The following is a 21,095-nucleotide window of genomic DNA, read 5'->3' on the forward strand; positions in this document are numbered from 1 at the left end:
GCGTCACAGATTATTTTTGTGGTATTTGAAATCATCTACGCAGCTCGCGACGTAATTAGGAGTCTAGTGGACGGTATCAGTACTACAAGTAGAACAAAATAAAAAAAATATATATAATTTTTTTTTTTATTAATTACGTTGTTTATAAATTAATCTGAGGGCCGCAAAAAGAGGAGGTGGGGGCAGCCATTTGCCCATCCCTGACCTAGAGTCTATGTGTGCACGTCTCTGAGTTTCAGGACACTAGTGAAGTTTAAACATGCCTTCCGAAGCACAAACAAAATCCAGCAGAGTAAAATGAATGATGAAAAAACTGCTGATGAACCACAGGAACAGTGATGGCAGTTATCATGGCATGTCTCTGAATGGAACATCAATGTGTGTTCCTCCTCCCCTTCCACAGCTCCACGGCTGCATGACGTTTCCTGAAGCAGGATTGGGCCACACCTTTCTACACCCACTACATTTAGCCTATGTTTAGGTGGGCTCAAGATTGGGTTGATATAATATTTCCAACTGCACCTGAATGCAGAGAGAGAGAGCGAGAGAGAGAGAGAGAGAGAGAGAGAGAGAGAGCGAGAGAGAGAGCGAGAGAGAGAGAGAGAGAGAGAGAGAGAGAGAGAGAGAGAGAGAGAGAGAGAGAGAGAGCGAGAGCGAGAGAGAACCAGCTCGCGCAACACAGGAGCGTGTTTACCAGAAAGCAGCCGCTGCTCCGGATCCTGGCGCTGCGCAATAGATAAGAGCACATCTAGCGTGTGCTTTAGCTAAGATGTGACCCCGCCAGCCCTTCGTCGACTGTGTCACAAACGGCAGAGATGTGCCCCGGTAGGTAGCTCGGATACTGCGAGGACAAAGTGCTGTAAGACTGAGGCTGTGACTGCAGACTTCAATGACAGTGTCTGTGTTCGCGTCGGTGACCCAGCTCTGCTAAACCTCCCGCTGCTAACTCTCTCCCCGGTCCTGGTTACTATACACGCAGAGGAGAGTTACCGAGCACATTGTGAACATGAAGTTCACGGAGCATCTCTCGGCTCACATCACCCCGGAGTGGAGGAAGCAGTACATCCAGTATGAGGTGAGAACCTGCTCTGCAGCCGACTGCTAGCTCACAGGCTAACTGGCTGTCTCATGTCTGTCCGTGTATACCTGTATTGTCTTTTGACAACTATGTGAGTACAATTGGCGATATCTAGATGTTCTATCATACTCCTGTCTTTATACACAGGAAGGGATGAACTGCTTGGATGGTAGCAACCGCAAACCACCAGCAGCCAGCTAGTGTTAGCTAACGTTAGCTAGCAGACAGGCAAGAGGCTCTGTTGTTGCTCCGCAGGCTGCTCACATCCAGCCGATACGACCCCGGCCTGCAGAGTGTGTCTGTCCTCTACCGATAAGCTGCTTGGAATGTGTTTTGGAGACAAAAGCCATTCGGCTGACTCATCATTATTGAGCTAACGTTAGTTATGTATTTGAGCCTGTTAACCACCCTTTCTGGTTCCTAAACTGCTGAGCCAGCTCACAAGTCTGCTGGTGTTTTGTCATAAGCTGCCAGGATGCTGATCGCTCAATCTCCAACCTCTGACCCACTAAAGACATTCACGTTTGCAATTCAATTCTGTATGTTGCCTTAATTCCTATACAGGGCTTCAGGTAAACACATTCTTAATAGTTTTACATTTGTGCCACTATATTTGAACTTCTTATTCTAAGATCCAAATAAGCTTGTTTATTTGGATCGCAGTATTTGTATACAGCAGGAACTTAGTGCTGATCCTAAGAGAATGCCAGTTAATATATAGTCTTAATTGAGCTATATCTAGCCATACATGCAATTCAAAGCGGTTACCCAGTTGTTCTGTGTGCTGGACACATTTCATTACCAGTAAGACATGTGTACCCCAGTTACAGTTACACACAGCAGGCGCTTTCACACCAAGTACTTTGTTCCCAGTACTTAGTTCATCGGAACTCTTTAGTTCCCGGAACTAAGTACAGATCGCGTTCACACCGGAATAAGTCCCTGAGGGAGGATGAGGATTAGTCTTCTTCTTCTTCTTCTTCTTCTTCTTCTTCTTCTTCTTCTTCTTCTTCTTCTTCTTCTTCTTCTTCTTCTTCTTCTTCTTCACTGGCAGGCCGCAAACAACTTCGGAAGTCCCCGGCCGGAAGTCCCCGGAGTTGGGGACTGGCTTCAGTAGAAGCTGCTGGGACTCCCAGCAGTTTCTACTGAAGCCTTCCGAGTAAATCGCCAGAACGCCGACACCTCCTCATCTCCACCGCTCCCATGTTGTCTCTTGTGTTGCCATAAGTTAGTCTCTCTTCGTTGGTGCGCGGGGCTAATACAATGGCGGCTTCACAACACTTTTACGAGTTTTGCGGTGCGTGGTTTGCAATTCGCCCAGCCAATCAGAAATTGGAACTTTTTTCTCCCCATGAAAGTCCCACCTCTCTAGCAGGGACTAAAAATGGGGGAAAGTTCTCATGAACTAAGTTCTAGTTCCAGATCTCTTTGGTGTGAACGAACTAAACGGGAAAAGTACTCCGGTGTGAAAGCGCCTAGTGAAAGATAAATACAGTTACAAAAGTCAGGTAAGAAAATGCCTAATGCTCCTTGGGATGAACTGTGACACAAAGTCCATCCATTTTGAAGAACAGGTGTCCATTGTACACGTGTATATATGTCTTGTTTATAGTGTAATTACATTTGGTGCCAGCATAATGTCTGCCATTTGTACTGACAACCTGAAAGTGAGAGGATCGAGACTGCTGCACAGACCGTACTCTGACCATGTGCATACGTCCGTGCTGACGATATGGGGGTGTGCCTGATTGGTCTCGGAGTAGGACTAGTTTCTTTATTATGCTGTTTGGGGTTTTCCCTCATGTCGTGTGTTTTTGTGCATGTACAATTTGCAAAGGCTAAAATCCATGTGTTCCCGCCAGAGGGAGTTTCTCTGCCGCACCCCTACGATCTTTCTTTGCTCCGAATCGACATGGCTTTGCAGGAAGCACATGAACCATGCAACAGGAATGAGTTTCTTATTAGCTCTTCATGCAAGTTACTGATAGGGTTATTTGACAAGCTCCCGGTACTGGTGGTGTTAACTGAAGCCAAGAGATTCGGACCTTCCAAATGCAGGGACTGTATCGACCTTGACGCAGATCAGAAACTAAACTAGACCTCAAACTGAAGGGAGCCAGCCCATTCATTACTGTTGTGGACCATGGGCTCTTGTTCATGCGTGATATTATGATTGTATATTATTAACTATATAGAGTTTCCTTTTTATGTTTTCTAAAGCTTCAGACAATGCAGCAATGTATTGTTGCTCCATTAAGGACTCGTATAAGTACATTCTCATTTGTTACAGCTCATGCCAATGTGTATACAGAAACAGCTCGAACAGCCGTGCATCCAGTGCCTGGGTTTCCCTGCAGCAGCAGCAGCAGCAGCAGCAGCAGCAGCAGCAGCAGCAGCAGCAGCAGCAGCAGCAGCAGCAGCAGCAGCAGCAGCAGCAGCAGCAGCAGCAGCAGCAGCAGCAGCAGCAGCAGCAGCAGCAGCAGCAGCAGCAGCAGCAGCAGCAGCAGCAGCAGCAGCAGCAGCAGCAGCAGCAGCAGCAGCAGCAGCAGCCAGTGTTCCATCAGTCACCGCGGGGCTCTGCATAGTGTGACTGTAGTATATTATTTTAGTCACAATCAAAACCTCAACATATATATATATATAAATTGTCTAACTCATATATATATATATATATATGAGTTAGACAATTTATTCATGCCTTGGCATTAGGGAGAGCTTAGCTTTGTGGCTCCAATTCAGAAGCAATCAGTCATCTGCTCTGCACTTCTGACACATTGTTTCAGTTCCTGTTGCAGCACCATTACATTACGCTTTGAGCCTTCTTGGAGTTGGTGATGAGTGTTTTAGAGAGCGTCTCCAGCAGTGCTATTCAGTGTAAAAGAGCGTACCACCTTTTAAAAATGTACCCAAGTGTAGCTCCGCTCCAGAGGTCCAAATCGGAATGAGCTTTGTTATGGCCAAACCAAATAGCCTTGGGTGAATTGAAAACTATTGAATAGAATAGTTGTTGAATGATTAGATATTTTCTGTCTGTGGATCCATTGATTTTTGTGAGTATAAACATCATTATTAAATAAAATCCGGCCAAATATATACTGTACATATGGATGAGTTTTCAAATTCTCCTTGTGCTCTTGTCTTTGGCTTATTTCCACTGTAGTTTGAATCCAGTTTATGTTTGCTCTGCAGTGTTGAGATGCAGGCCAGATGTAGCGTGTTGTTCCACCCAGCTGCACATCTGGCCCTGAGCCCGGTTAGTTTGGGTCCTGTGAAGATGGGGGACCAAGGCCAGTGAGGTTTGCAGAGCCATGCTGACAGGGCTTCTCCATGGACGGCATGTTTTGTCTTGGCAGCTGTGTTTGGGTCAGACACTCAGCAGGACAGTTGGATAAGCAGCGTGTATCTAGCTGTTTTGATCTCCTGTTAGGGGTTTCCCTTGGGCTTCTGCAGGGCTTAGGTGCTTTACAGCCATCAAGGTTTCTACCAAAGCTGTGGCTGGAAGTCAACTCATTAAACTGATGATCAACAGAAAACCAAGAACCAACTATTTGATCATTTATCAATTGTCAGTTATTTTTCATGCAAAGATGGCAATCAAACACCTTGTCTCAGGATCAGCTGTTCTGTAGGAACGTATGAAAACCTGTGCCACCTGGGCAGACTTTGGTTAGCGCATGAGTCCGGCACTACTTACGGCCTCTTTAGCACCGTTTATAAACTGCCGCCCTGTGGGCCTAACCATCGCAGCAATGTGAGAATATATTATTATTATTATTTATTTTCTTCTTTTCTTCTGTCCAAGGATATTGTGTAATTCAGGAAACAAATTACCAACACGTCTTGAAGTATTATGTTTCTTTCTACCTCGGTATTCAGCCCTCTTCTCACCGGAAACCGTCGTGTTGCTCATCAACGTGAAATGGAACAAAGGGGTAACCGTCTAGCGATCATCATGCAGGTTTTATGCAACAGCCAGTTTACCCTCCACACTTATTAGGAAGATGAGGCCAAGCGAATGTTCACAGTGATTACCCAAGGTCTAACCACCTTTCCTTTCATCGAGTTTAAAGTAGTGCACGTGTCAAAGACGGGAACATCCTCTTGCTGGGGGACTGAGGTAGCACTTTGCCAAATGTCAACGTTTGTTTACTACTTCCATTGTGAACTACCATTGTTGGTTATATAATTGTCATATGCCTTTGACCGGTATTGAACTTAGTACATGGAGTCTGCGCAAAGCAGCATTGATGGAAGCGTCATGCCGCAGCAGCCTTAGTTCATGGGAGGGTGTTTGTGACGATGGCTGTTTTCACTGGGCGTAATGAAGAGAGAAGCCCAACATACCCCAGGGAGCAGCACATCTTTAGAGAAGGGTCTTTGAGACAACACTGACAGACTTAAATAACTTACACTATTAGTCGTTTGGAATTATATTTAATGTTGTGAATTTCCTCAATGAAGTCTTATCTTAATTCTTCCTTAATACTTTCATGGTTAAAATCATGAGTCCGCTGCCTATAAAAGAAACATGATAATAATACTGTCTCCAGTTTCTTATCTACGGTTTGAAGGAAACTGAGTGTGTGTGTGTACGTTGAAGCTACAGACGGGAGCACCTACAGTGCATGTGAATTGTTTATACTAGTCTATTGCCATATCCACATGAAGATAGCAGCAGCTTTGCTCCTTCAGTCTCATCTGTTGGGACGTGTTATCCTCTCTGGATTCCTTATTTTAAAAGTGATTTGAAGTGGTCAGATGCTGACTCATTTCTGGGTTGTATGACTCATTGCCGCACCTCTCTATTCTCAAGTGAGTGTTAAACGTCTGAACACTGACACCTGGCAAATGTGACATGATCATGTGAATTTATACCAAGTGCATCGGGAAACTGTGATGCACTGCATTGTTGGATAGACAGGGCTACAATCCTTCTGAATGGGACGGGTCTTATCCACATGTTGGGACACATCCAGCCCTAAGCTGCAGACCTAAGAAGTCTTTATCGAAGTCTTTTGGACCAGTTGTTGGTATAAAAGATGCTTCTTTTAGTCAATTATAGTCATGTGGGACAAATTCTGCCAAATGTATTAACTACTATCTTTTATATCTCTCATGCTTTAAAGAGAATACAGATGGAAAGATGCAGGGGCGGTTCTAGGCGGGGGCTAGGGGGGCCAGTGCCCCCCTAACACTGACCTCTGACCCCCCTGTGGCCCCCCTAACAATGAAAAGTTGTTTTGTTTTTTTAAATTTATATTTTTTTTATGGTACTCGGTTTGCCAAAAAACGCAGGATTGTGTTGCAGTAATGTGAGATTGTGCAGACACCCTTATGTAAAGTAGAGATGTAACTGTTCATTGCCTTTATTTTTATATAAATATGGTGTTAGTGCAAACATTGCACTATAACTTAAGCTGAAGCTAACAGTAATAACTGTAAGATCTATCTGAAATAAATAAGTGTACTGAAACAAATACCAATAACTGTATTGCATTGGTTTCTTATGCGCAATTACTTCATACTGTCTAGTTCTCTTTTTCGTCCTGCATTTATTGTGCCCCTCTCAGAAAATAACTGGCCCCCCAGTGGCCCCCCCTGTCAAATTGGTCTAGGACCGCCACTGGAAAGATGTCTACACAAAGGGACTTATGTGACCCACAAGAAATAGATTCCAGAAAATGTCCACAGAAGGAAAGTGAAAATAACTGTAGAGACAGAAACGAGGGATAAAAAGAGAGAAGAGCAGATAATCTTATATCTCTACAGGCTGTATTGAGAAACTCTAATTACACTTCTTTCATGTACCAAAGGGAAACACATGGAGAAGAAGTGCAAAGCCTTAACACTGATAGATTGAGAAAGAGAGGACACTAGTACAAAGGTTGAGTGCTGACAGCATTGGCTAGCATATGACTGTTATAAGAGCAGCACAAACCATAGTCACTATTCATGCACAAAGCATGCACAATGTTCATTTTGCCCCAAACTATGTCACGACGGCCAAAAAATCACACATAAGTTTTAAAACCGTAATCCACAAATATGAGAGAGAGATTTGATTTTCAAACTACTTTTATTCACAAAACAAACAAACAAACAGACACATTATCACCAAATAATAAAAGGTTTTGTTGGACATGGTGCTAAACTTAAAATCAGTAACATTGTTCAACTTTAACAAAAGAAACATCACAACTGAGATCAGGAGAACATCGCATCTCTGGAAAAGAGTCATTGTAATTTGGAGACTTCAGTCCGTTACAGTGAGCAGCGATCAGCGCCAGCTCTGACTGGCTGAGCTGCTGCTTCCAGCTCTGACTGGCTGAGCTGCTGCTTCCAGCTCTGATTGGCTGAGCTGCTGCTTCCAGCTCTGACTGGCTGAGCTGCTGCTTCCAGCTCTGACTGGCTGAGCTGCTGCTTCCAGCTCTGACTGGCTGAGCTGCTGCTTCCAGCTCTGACTGGCTGAGCTGCTGCTTCCAGCTCTGATTGGCTGAGCTGCTGCTTCCAGCTCTGACTGGCTGAGCTGCTGCTTCCAGCTCTGACTGGCTGAGCTGCTGCTTCCAGCTCTGACTGGCTGAGCTGCTGCTTCCAGCTCTGATTGGCTGAGCTGCTGCTTCCAGCTCTGATTGGCTGAGCTGCTGCTTCCAGCTCTGACTGGCTGAGCTGCTGCTTCCAGCTCTGCAGCAGGAGGCTGACCACCCGGACTGACCTGAGGCTCAGACGTGAGGCCAGGCCTGCAGCGTTGTCCAGACGGGGCCCACACACATCCACCACCTGGCCCAGTGTGAGGATCTTCTCCTCACAGTCTCTGTTGTAGAGAAGGCCCTACTCAGCGTTCAGTAAAGCAGCGTTCAGTTATTATGCTCCAAATATCTGGAACAAACTCCCAGAAACCTGCAGGTCCGCTGCAACTCTGACTACTTTTAAATCCAGGCTGAAGACTTTTCTTTTTGTCGCTGCTTTTATTTGAACTATTCATATCTTAAACTGCACTGTAACTTTTATCCATGTACTTTTTCTTGTAATGTTTAATTGAACTATTTATATTTTAGATTTTTTTTTTTGTAAAGCACTTTGAATTGCCTTGCGTTGAAAAGTGCTCTATAAATAAACTTGCCTTGCCTTGCCTTACTCCACACACAAACCGAGATCCACGGACCACCGGCTCTCTGAGGAGCCAGAACAGTGAGCCACAGCACTCTGGTCTCTCTTTTCTGAGTAGTCCCCACACCTTGAAGAGACCTCCATAGAAACCCGAGAGATTGTTCAGGCGTAATCCTTTCAGACCAGGTCAGCAGGTCCAGTCAGGAACCTCTGGACGAACCGGACCCTGAAGGTAGGGCTGGGCGATTTTTTCGGTTTTCACGATTAATTTGCATTTTTACTTTCCTACGGTTTGTGAAATGGCTGAACCGAAAAATCGCGATTTTAAAACATTTCTAGACTCCGCAGACTTGTTTTGCTTTAAAGGACTCCGTAGTAGCTTACTCTCTCACTTTCCAGAACGCGCACAAAACTCAGCCACATTGCCTGTGACTACCCGCTCTGCTGTTGTTATGCTGTGTTCGTTGTTCGTTGTTCGTTGTTGAGCATAACAGAGGACTCAGACATTGTACATTACATATATAACTAAACATGCCTTTTCTCCTCCTTATCTCTTTCATGACTTTTCATTTAATATGGTTTTGAACGCTGTAATCAATACTCAAGACAGGAAAAACTTCACGGCTGGTTTCATTTCTGGTAGTTCCGGTTGTTGTCTCATGCTACCCACGTCTGTAAACAAACGTATTCAAATAAACTGTACCTTCATTTAATATTCAGCAATAATAATATCTCGAAGTCTATACAGTAGTTGCAGTGTGAGAAAAAGTTTTTAGAGAGTACTTGTCCATGGACAAGTGAGTTTGGCAATGTACTTGTCCGAATACATTTTTCACTTGTCCAGAATGGACAAAAATTGGGGCCACTGGAATCTTCTTCTTCGTCATCGTATTTTACATTTCCCCACGTTTTTTACCACACCGCTAACGTAAGTGAGCGGTAAGATTGTACTGCATCACACATATGGTTGGATATCGTTTGGATTTTAACGATTCCGGTTCTGCTTTTCGATTCCGGTTATTTTCGGTTCTCGATTCCGGTTCTTTGAGAGGGTAAAAATAAGTCAAACTGGGAGAAAAATATATTTATGAAAACATTAAGTCAAATCTGTATTCCTATTTACAAATCACTTCATACTGTTTAATTTCTAACATTTCTAAACGAACAATGGCGGACACGTACAATTTGCGAATGAGTTCTGCCTTTTGTAAACTGAATTTATCAATAATTTGTCAATTTGCCGGACAAGTAGATTGACAGATCTACTTGTCCGATATTGTAAATAACACGTCCCGGACGGTGGGACGTGTACTTTTTCGCACACTGAGTTGTAGTGTTGAAATCAGTAGGTTTCGGTGTGCAACACTCCGTGTCATATCGCTACTAAATTCACCTCTATAGTAAATGGTATATTAGCCACATGCTAAATGCTAACCGGAGATGAAGGATTTTCAGAATAAAAGCTCAACAACTGCGCACGAGAACTTCTGGTTTTTCAGTATAAAACAGCATTTAAACTGACGGTATGTTTAAGGTACTTTATGCCATCAAAACATTGATTTGAATTTATAACACTGTGCGCATGTGCAGAGCTGCAGATCGTGTAGTCACAGCCTACTACAATCACATTCACCGCTTCACCGACAGACGTACCATAAAAATGTCCACAAACACAGATGAAGAACTCATTCCTAAAAAAGGTGCTACTTCAGTTGTATGGAAGTGGTTCGGGTACAAGCGGTCATACATAGAACAAACAACTGTTCTGTGTAAGGTCTGTAGAAAGACAACTTCCTAGAAAGTTAAAGGGATGTTATTTTGTTTGAGGGTATTTTTGTATTATTCATTTCATTATCATTATTTATTATCTGTTGTATTTCATTTTACAAGTTTTTTCAGGGATGGCCTACAAGACATTTTTTTTCCAGTTTGATTTAAAAAAAAATCTTTGCACATTAATGACAGCCAAGTGCCGTGGTGCTGTTTTATTTTAATTTTTTTATTCTTGAACAACTGATTTGTTCACATAGGCCTAGACTACTTGGTAATCTCATTTATTTTTATTGTGTTAATAAAGAAAATATGTATTTAAATGTTGCCTTGGTCTGGTTTGTTTAGAAAAAAATAGAAAAAAATCGAGGTTTAAATCAAAAATTGTCCATGAGTTAGAAAAAAATCGAGGTTTTTATTTTTAGGCCAAATCGCCCAGCCCTACCTGAAGGCCGCCCCTCTGCTTGCCAGGTGAACCAGGCCATGTCCCCCCTCCTTCTTTGGCAGGAACAGGACGCTCTGAGGGACCCAGTGCATGCGGTCCCAGAAGAAGTCCACCATGAGAGCCTGCACCCTGGACAGCAGGTTTACGGGTGGGTCGGTGCATGCCAGCCAGTGAGCCAGCATGGAGGAAACAAGGTTGTTTAAAATAAGGATACGCCCTTTAAAAGAAAGTTTGGGAAGGATCCACTTCCACTTCTTTAACCGGCCTTCCACTTTCTCTATAAGCCCGTCCCAGTTCTTCAAACAAAACGTGTCCTCACCAAGATAAATACCCAGGTACTTTAACCCTGCCCTTTTCCAACCAAGGCCCCCAGGTAAGAACAAGCTGTCAATGCTGCCCTCTCCTCCTGCTAAGGCCTCACTTTCCCTCCCAGTTGATCAATGCTGCCCTCTCCTCCTGCTAAGGCCTCACTTTTCCCCCAGTTGATCAATACTGCCCTCGCCTCCTGCTAAGGCCTCACTTTCCCTCCCAGTTGATCAATGCTGCCCTCGCCTCCTGCTAAGGCCTCACTTTTCCCCAGTTGATCAATACTGCCCTCGCCTCCTGCTAAGGCCTCACTTTCCCTCCCAGTTGATCAATGCTGCCCTCGCCTCCTGCTAAGGCCTCACTCTCCCCCAGTTGATCAATACTGCCCTCGCCTCCTGCTAAGGCCTCACTTTCCCCCAGTTGATCAATACTGCCCTCGCCTCCTGCTAAGGCCTCACTTTCCCCCAGTTGATCAATACTGCCCTCGCCTCCTGCTAAGGCCTCACTTTCCCCCAGTTGATCAATGCTGCCCTCGCCTCCTGCTAAGGCCTCACTTTTCCCCAGTTGATCAATACTGCCCTCGCCTCCTGCTAAGGCCTCACTTTTCCCCAGTTGATCAATACTGCCCTCGCCTCCTGCTAAGGCCTCACTTTTCCCCCAGTTGATCAATACTGCCCTCGCCTCCTGCTAAGGCCTCACTTTTCCCCAGTTGATCAATACTGCCCTCGCCTCCTGCTAAGGCCTCACTTTTCCCCCAGTTGATCAATACTGCCCTCGCCTCCTGCTAAGGCCTCACTTTCCCCCAGTTGATCAATACTGCCCTCGCCTCCTGCTAAGGACTCACTTTTCCCCCAGTTGATCAATACTGCCCTCGCCTCCTGCTAAGGCCTCACTTTCCCCCAGTTGATCAATACTGCCCTCGCCTCCTGCTAAGGCCTCACTTTCCCCCAGTTGATCAATACTGCCCTCGCCTCCTGCTAAGGCCTCACTTTTCCCCAGTTGATCAATACTGCCCTCGCCTCCTGCTAAGGCCTCACTTTTCCCCCAGTTAATCAATACTACCCTCGCCTCCTGCTAAGGCCTCACTTTCCCCCAGTTGATCAATACTGCCCTCGCCTCCTGCTAAGGCCTCACTTTCCCCCAGTTGATCAATACTGCCCTCGCCTCCTGCTAAGGCCTCACTTTTCCCCCAGTTGATCAATGCTGCCCTCGCCTCCTGCTAAGGCCTCACTTTTCCCCCAGTTGGTCAATGCTGCCTTCGCCTCCTGCTAAGGCCTCACTTTCCCCCAGTTGATCAATACTGCCCTCGCCTCCTGCTAAGGCCTCACTTTTCCCCCAGTTGATCAATACTGCCCTCACCTCCTGCTAAGGCCTCACTTTCCCCCCAGTTGATCAATACTGCCCTCGCCTCCTGCTAAGGCCTCACTTTTCCCCCAGTTGATCAATGCTGCCCTCGCCTCCTGCTAAGGCCTCACTTTCCCCCAGTTGATCAATACTGCCCTCGCCTCTTGCTAAGGCCTCACTTTTCCCCCAGTTGATCAATACTGCCCTCGCCTCCTGCTAAGGCCTCACTTTTCCCCCAGTTGATCAATGCTGCCCTCACCTCCTGCTAAGGCCTCACTTTCCCCCAGTTGATCAATGCTGCCCTCTCCTCCTGCTAAGGCCTCACTTTTCCCCCAGTTGACTCGAACAGATGAGATTTTGCAAAAGTTGCTCACAGTTTCAGTTAAAACATTGATGTCATCTTGTTTTTTAACAAAGACCATTATGTCATCCGCATAAGCAGACATTTTAAAAACATCCCTCCAGCCAGGAAGAGAGAAACCCTGTAACTTTGACCCGGTGTGAAAAAGGCTCTATGGCCAGGGAGTAGAGCATCCGGACAAAGAGCAGCCCTGCCGGACTCCTCTCTGAGCTTCAAAAGGAGCACACAAACTACCGTTTATCTTCAGTACACTCTCAAGGTCCCTGTACAAGACCTGGATCTTGGCTCTGAGACCAGAGCTGAACCCAGAAGCTTCCAGCGTCTGTCACAAGTCCTGGTGTTCAACTCGGTCAAAAGCCTTCTTGGTCTAGAGAAATCAGACCAAGCTCACAGCCCAATGAACCGGAGAGGTCCAGAACATCTGGAGTCGAGTCACGTTGTCAGTGATCAACCTGCTGGGTACACAGTATGTCTGGTCTACGTGAACGACATGCTCCATCACTTTCCTCAGCCTCGTCGCTAACACTCTGGAAAGCAGCTTGTAGTCGGTACAGAGTAGAGACACAGGATGCCAGTTCTTAATCTCCTGCAGGTCTCCTTTCTTAGGGAGGAGAGTGAGCACAGCTCTCCTGCAACTCAGAGGCAACCTCCCGTTACTTAGACTGTCTCTGAGCACACTCAGCAGGTCGTCACCGATAACTGGCCAGAGAGCCTTATAGAAGTCTGCAGGCAGGCCGTCTATGCCAGGAGCCTTCCCACTCTGCATGCTCTGCAGGGCCTCCTGCAGCTCCTGGGCAGAGAGCTCCGCCTCCAGCTCAGCATGGTCCTCCTCAGGGACGTCAGGAAGGCCCTCATAGAACGACTGGCCACCTCTGGCTCGGCCTGGAACTCTGTTCTGTAGAGCTCTTTGTAGAACTCCACAGCACACTGACGAATGTCGGCGGACTCCTGAAGCAGCTGCCCAGCATTGGATCGCAGGGAGTGCATCAGCCTCCTCTGACCATTCTTACGCTCCAGACCAAAGAACAAGTGAGAGGGAGCATCCATTTTCACGATGTTCTGAAAACGGGATCTGAGCAGAGCACCCTGAGCAGAGCACCCTGAGCAGAAACCCCAGCAGGTCAGATAGAGCTGAGCTTTTACTTTTGAAACCTTCAACATGTTCTCGCTCTCCTGTGGAGTCTGCCAATCCCTGCAGCTCCACCACTTCTCTCTCCAGAGCTCTCAGAGATCTAGCCATGTCCTTTGTGACATTGAAAGTGTACTGCAGGCAAAGCTGCTTGATCTTCACTTTCCCTACATCCCACCACCGCTGAAGAGAACTGTACTCTCTCTTAGATAAACGGTAGTCTTCCCAAAGAAATGTAAAACATTTTTTAAAATGGTTGTCGGCCAACAGAGAAGCATTAAAGTGCCAATACGCACTATTACACTGAACATGATTAATAAAAACTGAGACTTGTACGAGGGAATGGTCAGAGATTCCCACTGGACTGATGGAGCAGCTTCTGCTCACATTCATGTGATGGTTAAAAACATAGACCCGATCCAGCCTAGCTAGAGACAACAGGTTATCCCTAGAGGGCACCACGGGTGCTGCCGCTGGCCCGGGGGGAGTGCCTCCAGACATCACACAGCTCAAAGCTTTCTGTTGGTCTCATCAAGGCACTCTTTGAGGCAGTCACTCATAATGAAATTATAGTTGCATCCTAACAAAATCAAAAACCTGGCTGAAGAAAAATAAAATAGAAAAAGTTAAAACAAGATGTACAAAGATGTCAAAGAATGACTCGCTGTCACTTTCCTCTGAGTCCTCTGAGACTCCCTCTGGCTGAGAGGAGGAACACAGCAACTCCTTCTTTGACACCTTCCCTTTCTGAGCCACACTGCCTTTGCTCACTTGTTCATTTTTCCTTTTAACAGGTAACCTTAACAAGTCCTCATCCATTACCACATCCTCCAGAACAGACTCAGCCACTCTGGCTGCAGTGTGCTCACTATCTGCTTCCTGTGTGACCTGAGTGTCTGTGTGTGTGATACTGTGTGTACCTGCCTGTGTGCTTTCTGTGTGACCTGAGTGTGTGTGATACTGTGTGTACCTGCCTGTGTGCTTTCTGTGTGACCTGAGTGTGTGTGATACTGTGTGTACCTGCCCGTGTGCTTCCTGTGTGACCTGAGTGTCTGTGTGTGTGATACTGTGTGTACCTGCCCGTGTGCTTCCTGTGTGACCCGAGTGTCTGTGTGTGTGATACTGTGTGTACCTGCCCGTGTGCTTTCTGTGTGACCTGAGTGTGTGTGATACTGTGTGTACCTGCCCGTGTGCTTTCTGTGTGACCTGAGTGTGTGTGATACTGTGTGTACCTGCCCGTGTGCTTTCTGTGTGACCTGAGTGTGTGTGTGATACTGTGTGTGTGTGATACTGTGTGTGTGTGTGTGTGTGTGTGTGTGTGTGTGTGTGTGTGTGTGTGTGTGTGTGTGTGTGTGTGTGTGTGTGTGTGTGTGTGTGTGTGTGTGTGTGTGTGTGTGTGTGTGTGTGTGTGTGTGTGTGTACGCACACCTGCCCGTGTGCTTTCTGTGTGTGAAACCGTCGGCTCTGCCGCGGACCGACTGACTGGCGGTTCCGGTGGCGCGGGTGCGGGCACCGGTGGTTTACACCACAACATCGGACTACAGACCATATATCTATATATACCCTCCACACCCTCATTAATAAACATGTCCACCAAAATAAGAAGATTTTCTCTTGTTTTGTAGATTTCAAAAAAGCATTCGACACCATTTGGCATAACGGTCTGTTCCTGAAGTTGATTGAAAATGATGTAGGGGGAAAACATGTGATAAATGTGCTGTGAAAATGGTCAATATGGAAACAGATGTCTTCCCCCAAAGTCGAGGGGTGAAACAGGGCTGCAGTCTCAGCCCCACCCTGTTTAACATTTATATTGATCAATTGGCAAAATCATTAGCACAATCCGATATCCCTGGACTCACCCTCTCGGACACACACATTAAATGCCTCCTGTTTGCAGATGATCTAACAGCGTTTCCGCCAGGGGGGCGTCTTGCCGTCATTTGACATATTAATAATTCGAGAGAAGATCGAGAGTTTTTATCGCTTGGAATAACGAAAAGGACAAGGACGTCCCTCTGTTGGAGGGGCTAAGGAGTCTGGTGGGATTATCTTCGGAGTATTGAAGATCGTTTCCCCGACATCGGCGGTGCCTGCTACAGAACAACACGGAACGTGCGCGATTTGGACGCGATGAGCGGTGCTAGTGGAGCACGCGCGTGAGCTGCGAGCACCAGAGCCTCGCAGCGGCAAAACTGAGGCTCCGTGGTAAACTGTGGTAACATGAAGAGCCGCTTGGGAGCCAAGAGAGCCGAGCCAAATGATCCGGCTCACTAATGTAAAAAGACAGTATCTATAACGGACGGCTCAAGTCGAAATTCAGACCAGGGCCCTGACAGTTCATCTGGAACCCTTCTGTCAGACCTGGGCCCTGACAGTTCATCTGCAAACCTTCTGTCAGACCTGGGCCCTGACAGTTCATCTGCAAACCTTCTGTCAGACCTGGGCCCTGACAGTTCATCTGGAACCCTTCTGTCAGACCTGGGCCCTGACAGTTCATCTGCAAACCTTCTGTCAGACCTGGGCCCTGACCGTTCATCTGGAACCCTTCTGTCAGACCTGGGCCCTGACAGTTCATCTGGAACCCTTCTGTCAGACCTGGGCCCTGACAGTTCATCTGGAACCCTTCTGTCAGACCTGGGCCCTGACAGTTCATCTGGAACCCTTCTGTCAGACCTGGGCCCTGACAGTTCATCTGGAACCCTTCTGTCAGACCTGGGCCCTGACAGTTCATCTGGAACCCTTCTGTCAGACCTGGGCCCTGACCGTTCATCTGGAACCCTTCTGTCAGACCTGGGCCCTGACAGTTCATCTGCAAACCTTCTGTCAGACCTGGGCCCTGACCGTTCATCTGGAACCCTTCTGTCAGACCTGGGCCCTGACAGTTCATCTGGAACCCTTCTGTCAGACCTGGGCCCTGACAGTTCATCTGGAACCCTTCTGTCAGACCTGGGCCCTGACAGTTCATCTGGAACCCTTCTGTCAGACCTGGGCCCTGACAGTTCATCTGGAACCCTTCTGTCAGACCTGGGCCCTGACAGTTCATCTGGAAAAGACCAGGATTATGGTGTTCCAGAAACGACCCAGGGGTCAGGGAAACCCACACCGCTTCTTACTGGGCTCCACTGACGTAGAACACACACAGCTACACATATTTGGGACTCAAAATTACTTCGACAGGAAATCTCAATCTGGCCATTAATGATCTCCGAGACAAAGGAAGAAAGGCTTTCTATGCTATCAACAAGTCTTCAAATATAGATATACCTGTTAGAATCTGGCTCAAAATATTCAATTCAATAATAGAACTAGGGATGCACGATATTGGTTTTTTGAAACCGATACCGATAACTTCCTGCTTCTCAAGACCAATACCGATAACCGATAATAAAAAAAACATTACGCCACTAATTATTTTAATGCGATTAACGCATGTGTATTTTTTTACCTTGGCCGCCCCGTAGTTTCAGAGCGCATAGAGTTTAAAATACCATCTACAAGCTGATGCTGACAGCCCCGCTCCTGCCGCCCGCTTGTGGCAGACCACACTTCCACGCTCACCGGCAGGCACCGACTGGCCATCGGGAGGACCGGGAGGGTGTGTGTATGTGTGGCCCGAGCGAGCGAGAGAGAGACCTTACGTGCATTGTTGTTGTTAGCATCTGGTGCTAGCTAGCTGCGCTAACGGATATAAGGAGCTGTTTAAATGAAAACAGAGGAGCGCTCTATCCACACCACTGCGCCGAGCACTTGACTTGATGCAGCAAGCAGACAGCGGGACATTGTACGAACAGTCAGCACACTCAGCAACATGATTGCAGCGTCCAGGCAGCTCCGGTTCGAGCATATGCCTTGAGTTGCACATAGCTCCAACGCGCGCGCAGACACACACACACACACACACACACACACACACACACACACACACACACACACACACACACACACACACACACACTGTATTGTATTATTGTCTTCGTACGCTTTTAACACACCATCGTAGCGATGGCGATGTTTCAGGTGACTGATCAGGTTCGAAGTATTAGGGAGCGCTGGATTTGTGAAGAACTCCCCTCTTCCTAAACCACTAATACCACAGTACTGGCAAAACGGGAGGAGCCGAGTGAAAAACAAGCGCCCCTCATCCCAATCCACCCACACCGCAGTATTTTTTTCTTTTTTTTTACCCAAAAAATATATTGTATATTATCGGGGCTATTAATACTGTTATCGGGTTTATCGGGATGACGTCATAATTCCTAATATCCGACCGATAATTATCGGGCTGATAATTATCGTGCATCCCTAAATAGAACCAATCATACTGTATGGTAGCGAAGTGTGGGGTCTTCTTGGAAATCAAGACTTTGATAAATGGGACAAACACCCAATAGAAACCCTACATGCGGAGATATGCAAGAGCATCCTGAGAGTCCACAGGAACACCCCCAACAATGGATGCCGAGCTGAGCTAGGCCAAATCCCCTTTAATTAGGATACAAAAAAGAGCAGTCAAATTCTACAACCACCTAAAAACCAGCGATCCCAACTCCTACCATTACAAAGCCCTCCATTGAGAGGAGTCCCCTCAGGACAAGGCCTCAACCAGCTGGTCCTGAGGCTCACCTCCTCCAACAGGACAAGGCCTCAACCAGCTGGTCCTGAGGCTCACCTCCTCTAACAGGACAAGGCCTCAACCAGCTGGTCCTGAGGCTCACCTCCTCCAACAGGACAAGGCCTCAACCAGCTGGTCCTGAGGCTCACCTCCTCTAACAGGACAAGGCCTCAACCAGCTGGTCCTGAGGCTCGCCTCCTCTAACAGGACAAGGCCTCAACCAGCTGGTCCTGAGGCTCACCTCCTCCAACAGGACAAGGCCTCAACCAGCTGGTCCTGAGGCTCACCTCCTCCAACAGGACAAGGCCTCAACCAGCTGGTCCTGAGGCTCACCTCCTCCAACAGGACAAGGCCTCAACCAGCTGGTCCTGAGGCTCACCTCCTCCAACAGGACAAGGCCTCAACCAGCTGGTCCTGAGGCTCACCTCCTCTAACAGGACAAGGCCTCAACCAGCTGGTCCTGAGGCTCACCTCCTCTAACAGGACAAGGCCTCAACCAGCTGGTCCTGAGGCTCACCTCCTCTAACAGGACAAGGCCTCAACCAGCTGGTCCTGAGGCTCACCTCCTCTAACAGGACAAGGCCTCAGGACAGTCCTCACACAATCTGGCCCAACCAAATCATAGCTAAAGAAAAATAAAATGACATCAACTATTGGACATGTACCACGAAAACACAAAACAAACTTCAATGCTATTTGTCTCTAAAGAGACAGGACATGGTGGCATCTATCTGACCGCCGTGACTGATCCCAAACTGAGGAAGACATTAACAATGTACAGACTCAGTGACCAGAGCCTGGCCCTAGAGACTGTCCGACACAGGCAGACCTGGCTGCCCAGAGAAGAGAGGCTGTGCCAGCTCTGTCCTCAGAGACAGGTGGAGACAGAGAGGAGAGAGGCTGTGTCAGCTCTGTCCTCAGAGACAGGTGGAGACAGAGAGGAGAGAGGCTGTGTCAGCTCTGTCCTCAGAGACAGGTGGAGACAGAGAGGAGAGAGGCTGTGTCAGCTCTGTCCTCAGAGACAGGTGGAGACAGAGAGGAGAGAGGCTGTGTCAGCTCTGTCCTCAGAGACAGGTGGAGACAGAGAGGAGAGAGGCTGTGTCAGCTCTGTCCTCAGAGACAGGTGGAGACAGAGAGGAGAGAGGCTGTGTCAGCTCTGTCCTCAGAGACAGGTGGAGACAGAGAGGAGAGAGGCTGTGTCAGCTCTGTCCTCAGAGACAGGTGGAGACAGAGCAACACTTCCTGCTCCACTGTCAAACATACCAAGACATTAGAACAAAGTTCTTTACAAAGATAAAATGTAAACTCCAAGATGTTGAATCATTGTCTGAGCAGAATACAATGCAACATGTACTTGGAGAAAATAGTGCCAGCATGTGTGAAGAGAGTCCAGCAAGAGGCTCAGAGCCCTGTGAGTGTGTGAAGAGGGTCCAGCAAGAGGCTCAGAGCCCTGTGAGTGTGTGAAGAGGGTCCAGCAAGAGGCTCAGAGCCCTGTGAGTGTGTGAAGAGAGTCCAGCAAGAGGCTCAGAGCCCTGTGAGTGTGTGAAGAGGGTCCAGCAAGAGGCTCAGAGCCCTGTGAGTGTGTGAAGAGAGTCCAGCAAGAGGCTCAGAGCCCTGTGAGTGTGTGAAGAGAGTCCAGCAAGAGGCTCAGAGCCCTGTGAGTGTGTGAAGAGAGTCCAGCAAGAGGCTCAGAGCCCTGTGAGTGTGTGAAGAGAGTCCAGCAAGAGGCTCAGAGCCCTGTGAGTGTGTGAAGAGAGTCCAGCAAGAGGCTCAGAGCCCTGTGAGTGTGTGAAGAGGTGGAGGCTTGAGAAGGGAAGCACAGAAGCAGGTAATCTGTGAGGATCCCAGCTGCCCTCTTTCTGCTGAGCTGCGTGTGTTTTGGAAACTCACTCAAAGCACATGCTGAGCCTGCCTACTGCTCGCTCCCTCGCTCGCTCCCTCGCGGCCTGAGCGTACTCTCTGCATTACTCGGCATGAAGCAAGGAGACATGCTGCTTCACAGACACGTCTGTGAACGCACAGTAGACCACAGGTGTGGGAGTGCTTCATCAGGTGCTGCCTCCAGTCAGAGGCACGCAGAGCGTCACCTGGCTGACGCTCTGCTCCCTGTTCCCAGCTCTTCATGCAGCCTGTCGTGCTCACTGTGCAGTGCTGTATTTATATAGTGCTCATCTCGTCTAAGCAGCCACTCAAACACTTTACAACTACACTACAAACAACAAACAACAACAGGCCAGGGCTGGTGATGGTGAAATGTACATGCATACAAAAATCAATATAAAAATCAATATAAAAGAGCAACAAGCGAGACTTTGATGAGTGGACCGCTGTGTGTTATTAAGGCTCTGGATGGACATGTTGCATGATCACTCCGACGCACAGAGAAAGCTCTGCCACTATGAACCTGTCACTTTAGGGCCCAGGTCATGCTGTCCGGTTCTCACCGTCCCCTTGTGTTGTGAAGGTCTGTCTGCATCTAAGCGGTCTGCAGAGTCTCAGCCCTCAGAGCACCCTGCAGGGAGTACAGCGCTAACACAGAGAGACCTGTCTGCTGCCCAGAACGCCTCCTTGGACATTTCTCTTTGTCTTCCTGGGTACAGTGACGTGCCCATACCCACATGGACCAATCCGTGGAGCCGTTACGTTACGTTAAGTGACTTCCTCACACACACACACACACTCAATCTTTTCTCAGCTGCAGCTCCGCCCATTTCTCCTCCCTGAGACGGCAGGACGCGGCGAGGCTGGGAGTCGGTGTGTGAGCACACACACCGACTCCCAGCCAGGCTGCGGGTGTGTGTGTTCGGGCTGTGTCTCGCAGACGGCCACTGGGCTCACGGGGGGGGGGGGCAGGAGCTCCACCAAGCCGTGTAGGACAGAGCGTGCACACACAGACTGCACAGAGAGGCTGTGAGAAACCAGTGTGAGTGTGGATCATTG

General features: G+C 47.7%; 1 protein-coding gene across 1 annotated transcript in view; it reads left to right on the top strand.

Annotated features, from left to right (window-relative positions):
- The first annotated feature begins 607 nt into the window (after nucleotides 1-607).
- The window catches only part of LOC117462367 (xenotropic and polytropic retrovirus receptor 1 homolog), a 63,178-nt gene continuing 42,690 nt past the window's right edge, over nucleotides 608-21,095 (top strand). The window contains exon 1 of the mRNA XM_034104572.2: nucleotides 608-1,075. Coding sequence (XP_033960463.1) covers nucleotides 1,007-1,075 — 69 coding nt within the window. The 5' untranslated portion in view covers nucleotides 608-1,006. The remainder of the gene's footprint in view (nucleotides 1,076-21,095) is intronic.

The sequence above is a fragment of the Pseudochaenichthys georgianus genome, chromosome 17, assembly GCF_902827115.2.
Source record: "Pseudochaenichthys georgianus chromosome 17, fPseGeo1.2, whole genome shotgun sequence".
Classification (NCBI taxonomy): domain Eukaryota; kingdom Metazoa; phylum Chordata; class Actinopteri; order Perciformes; family Channichthyidae; genus Pseudochaenichthys; species Pseudochaenichthys georgianus.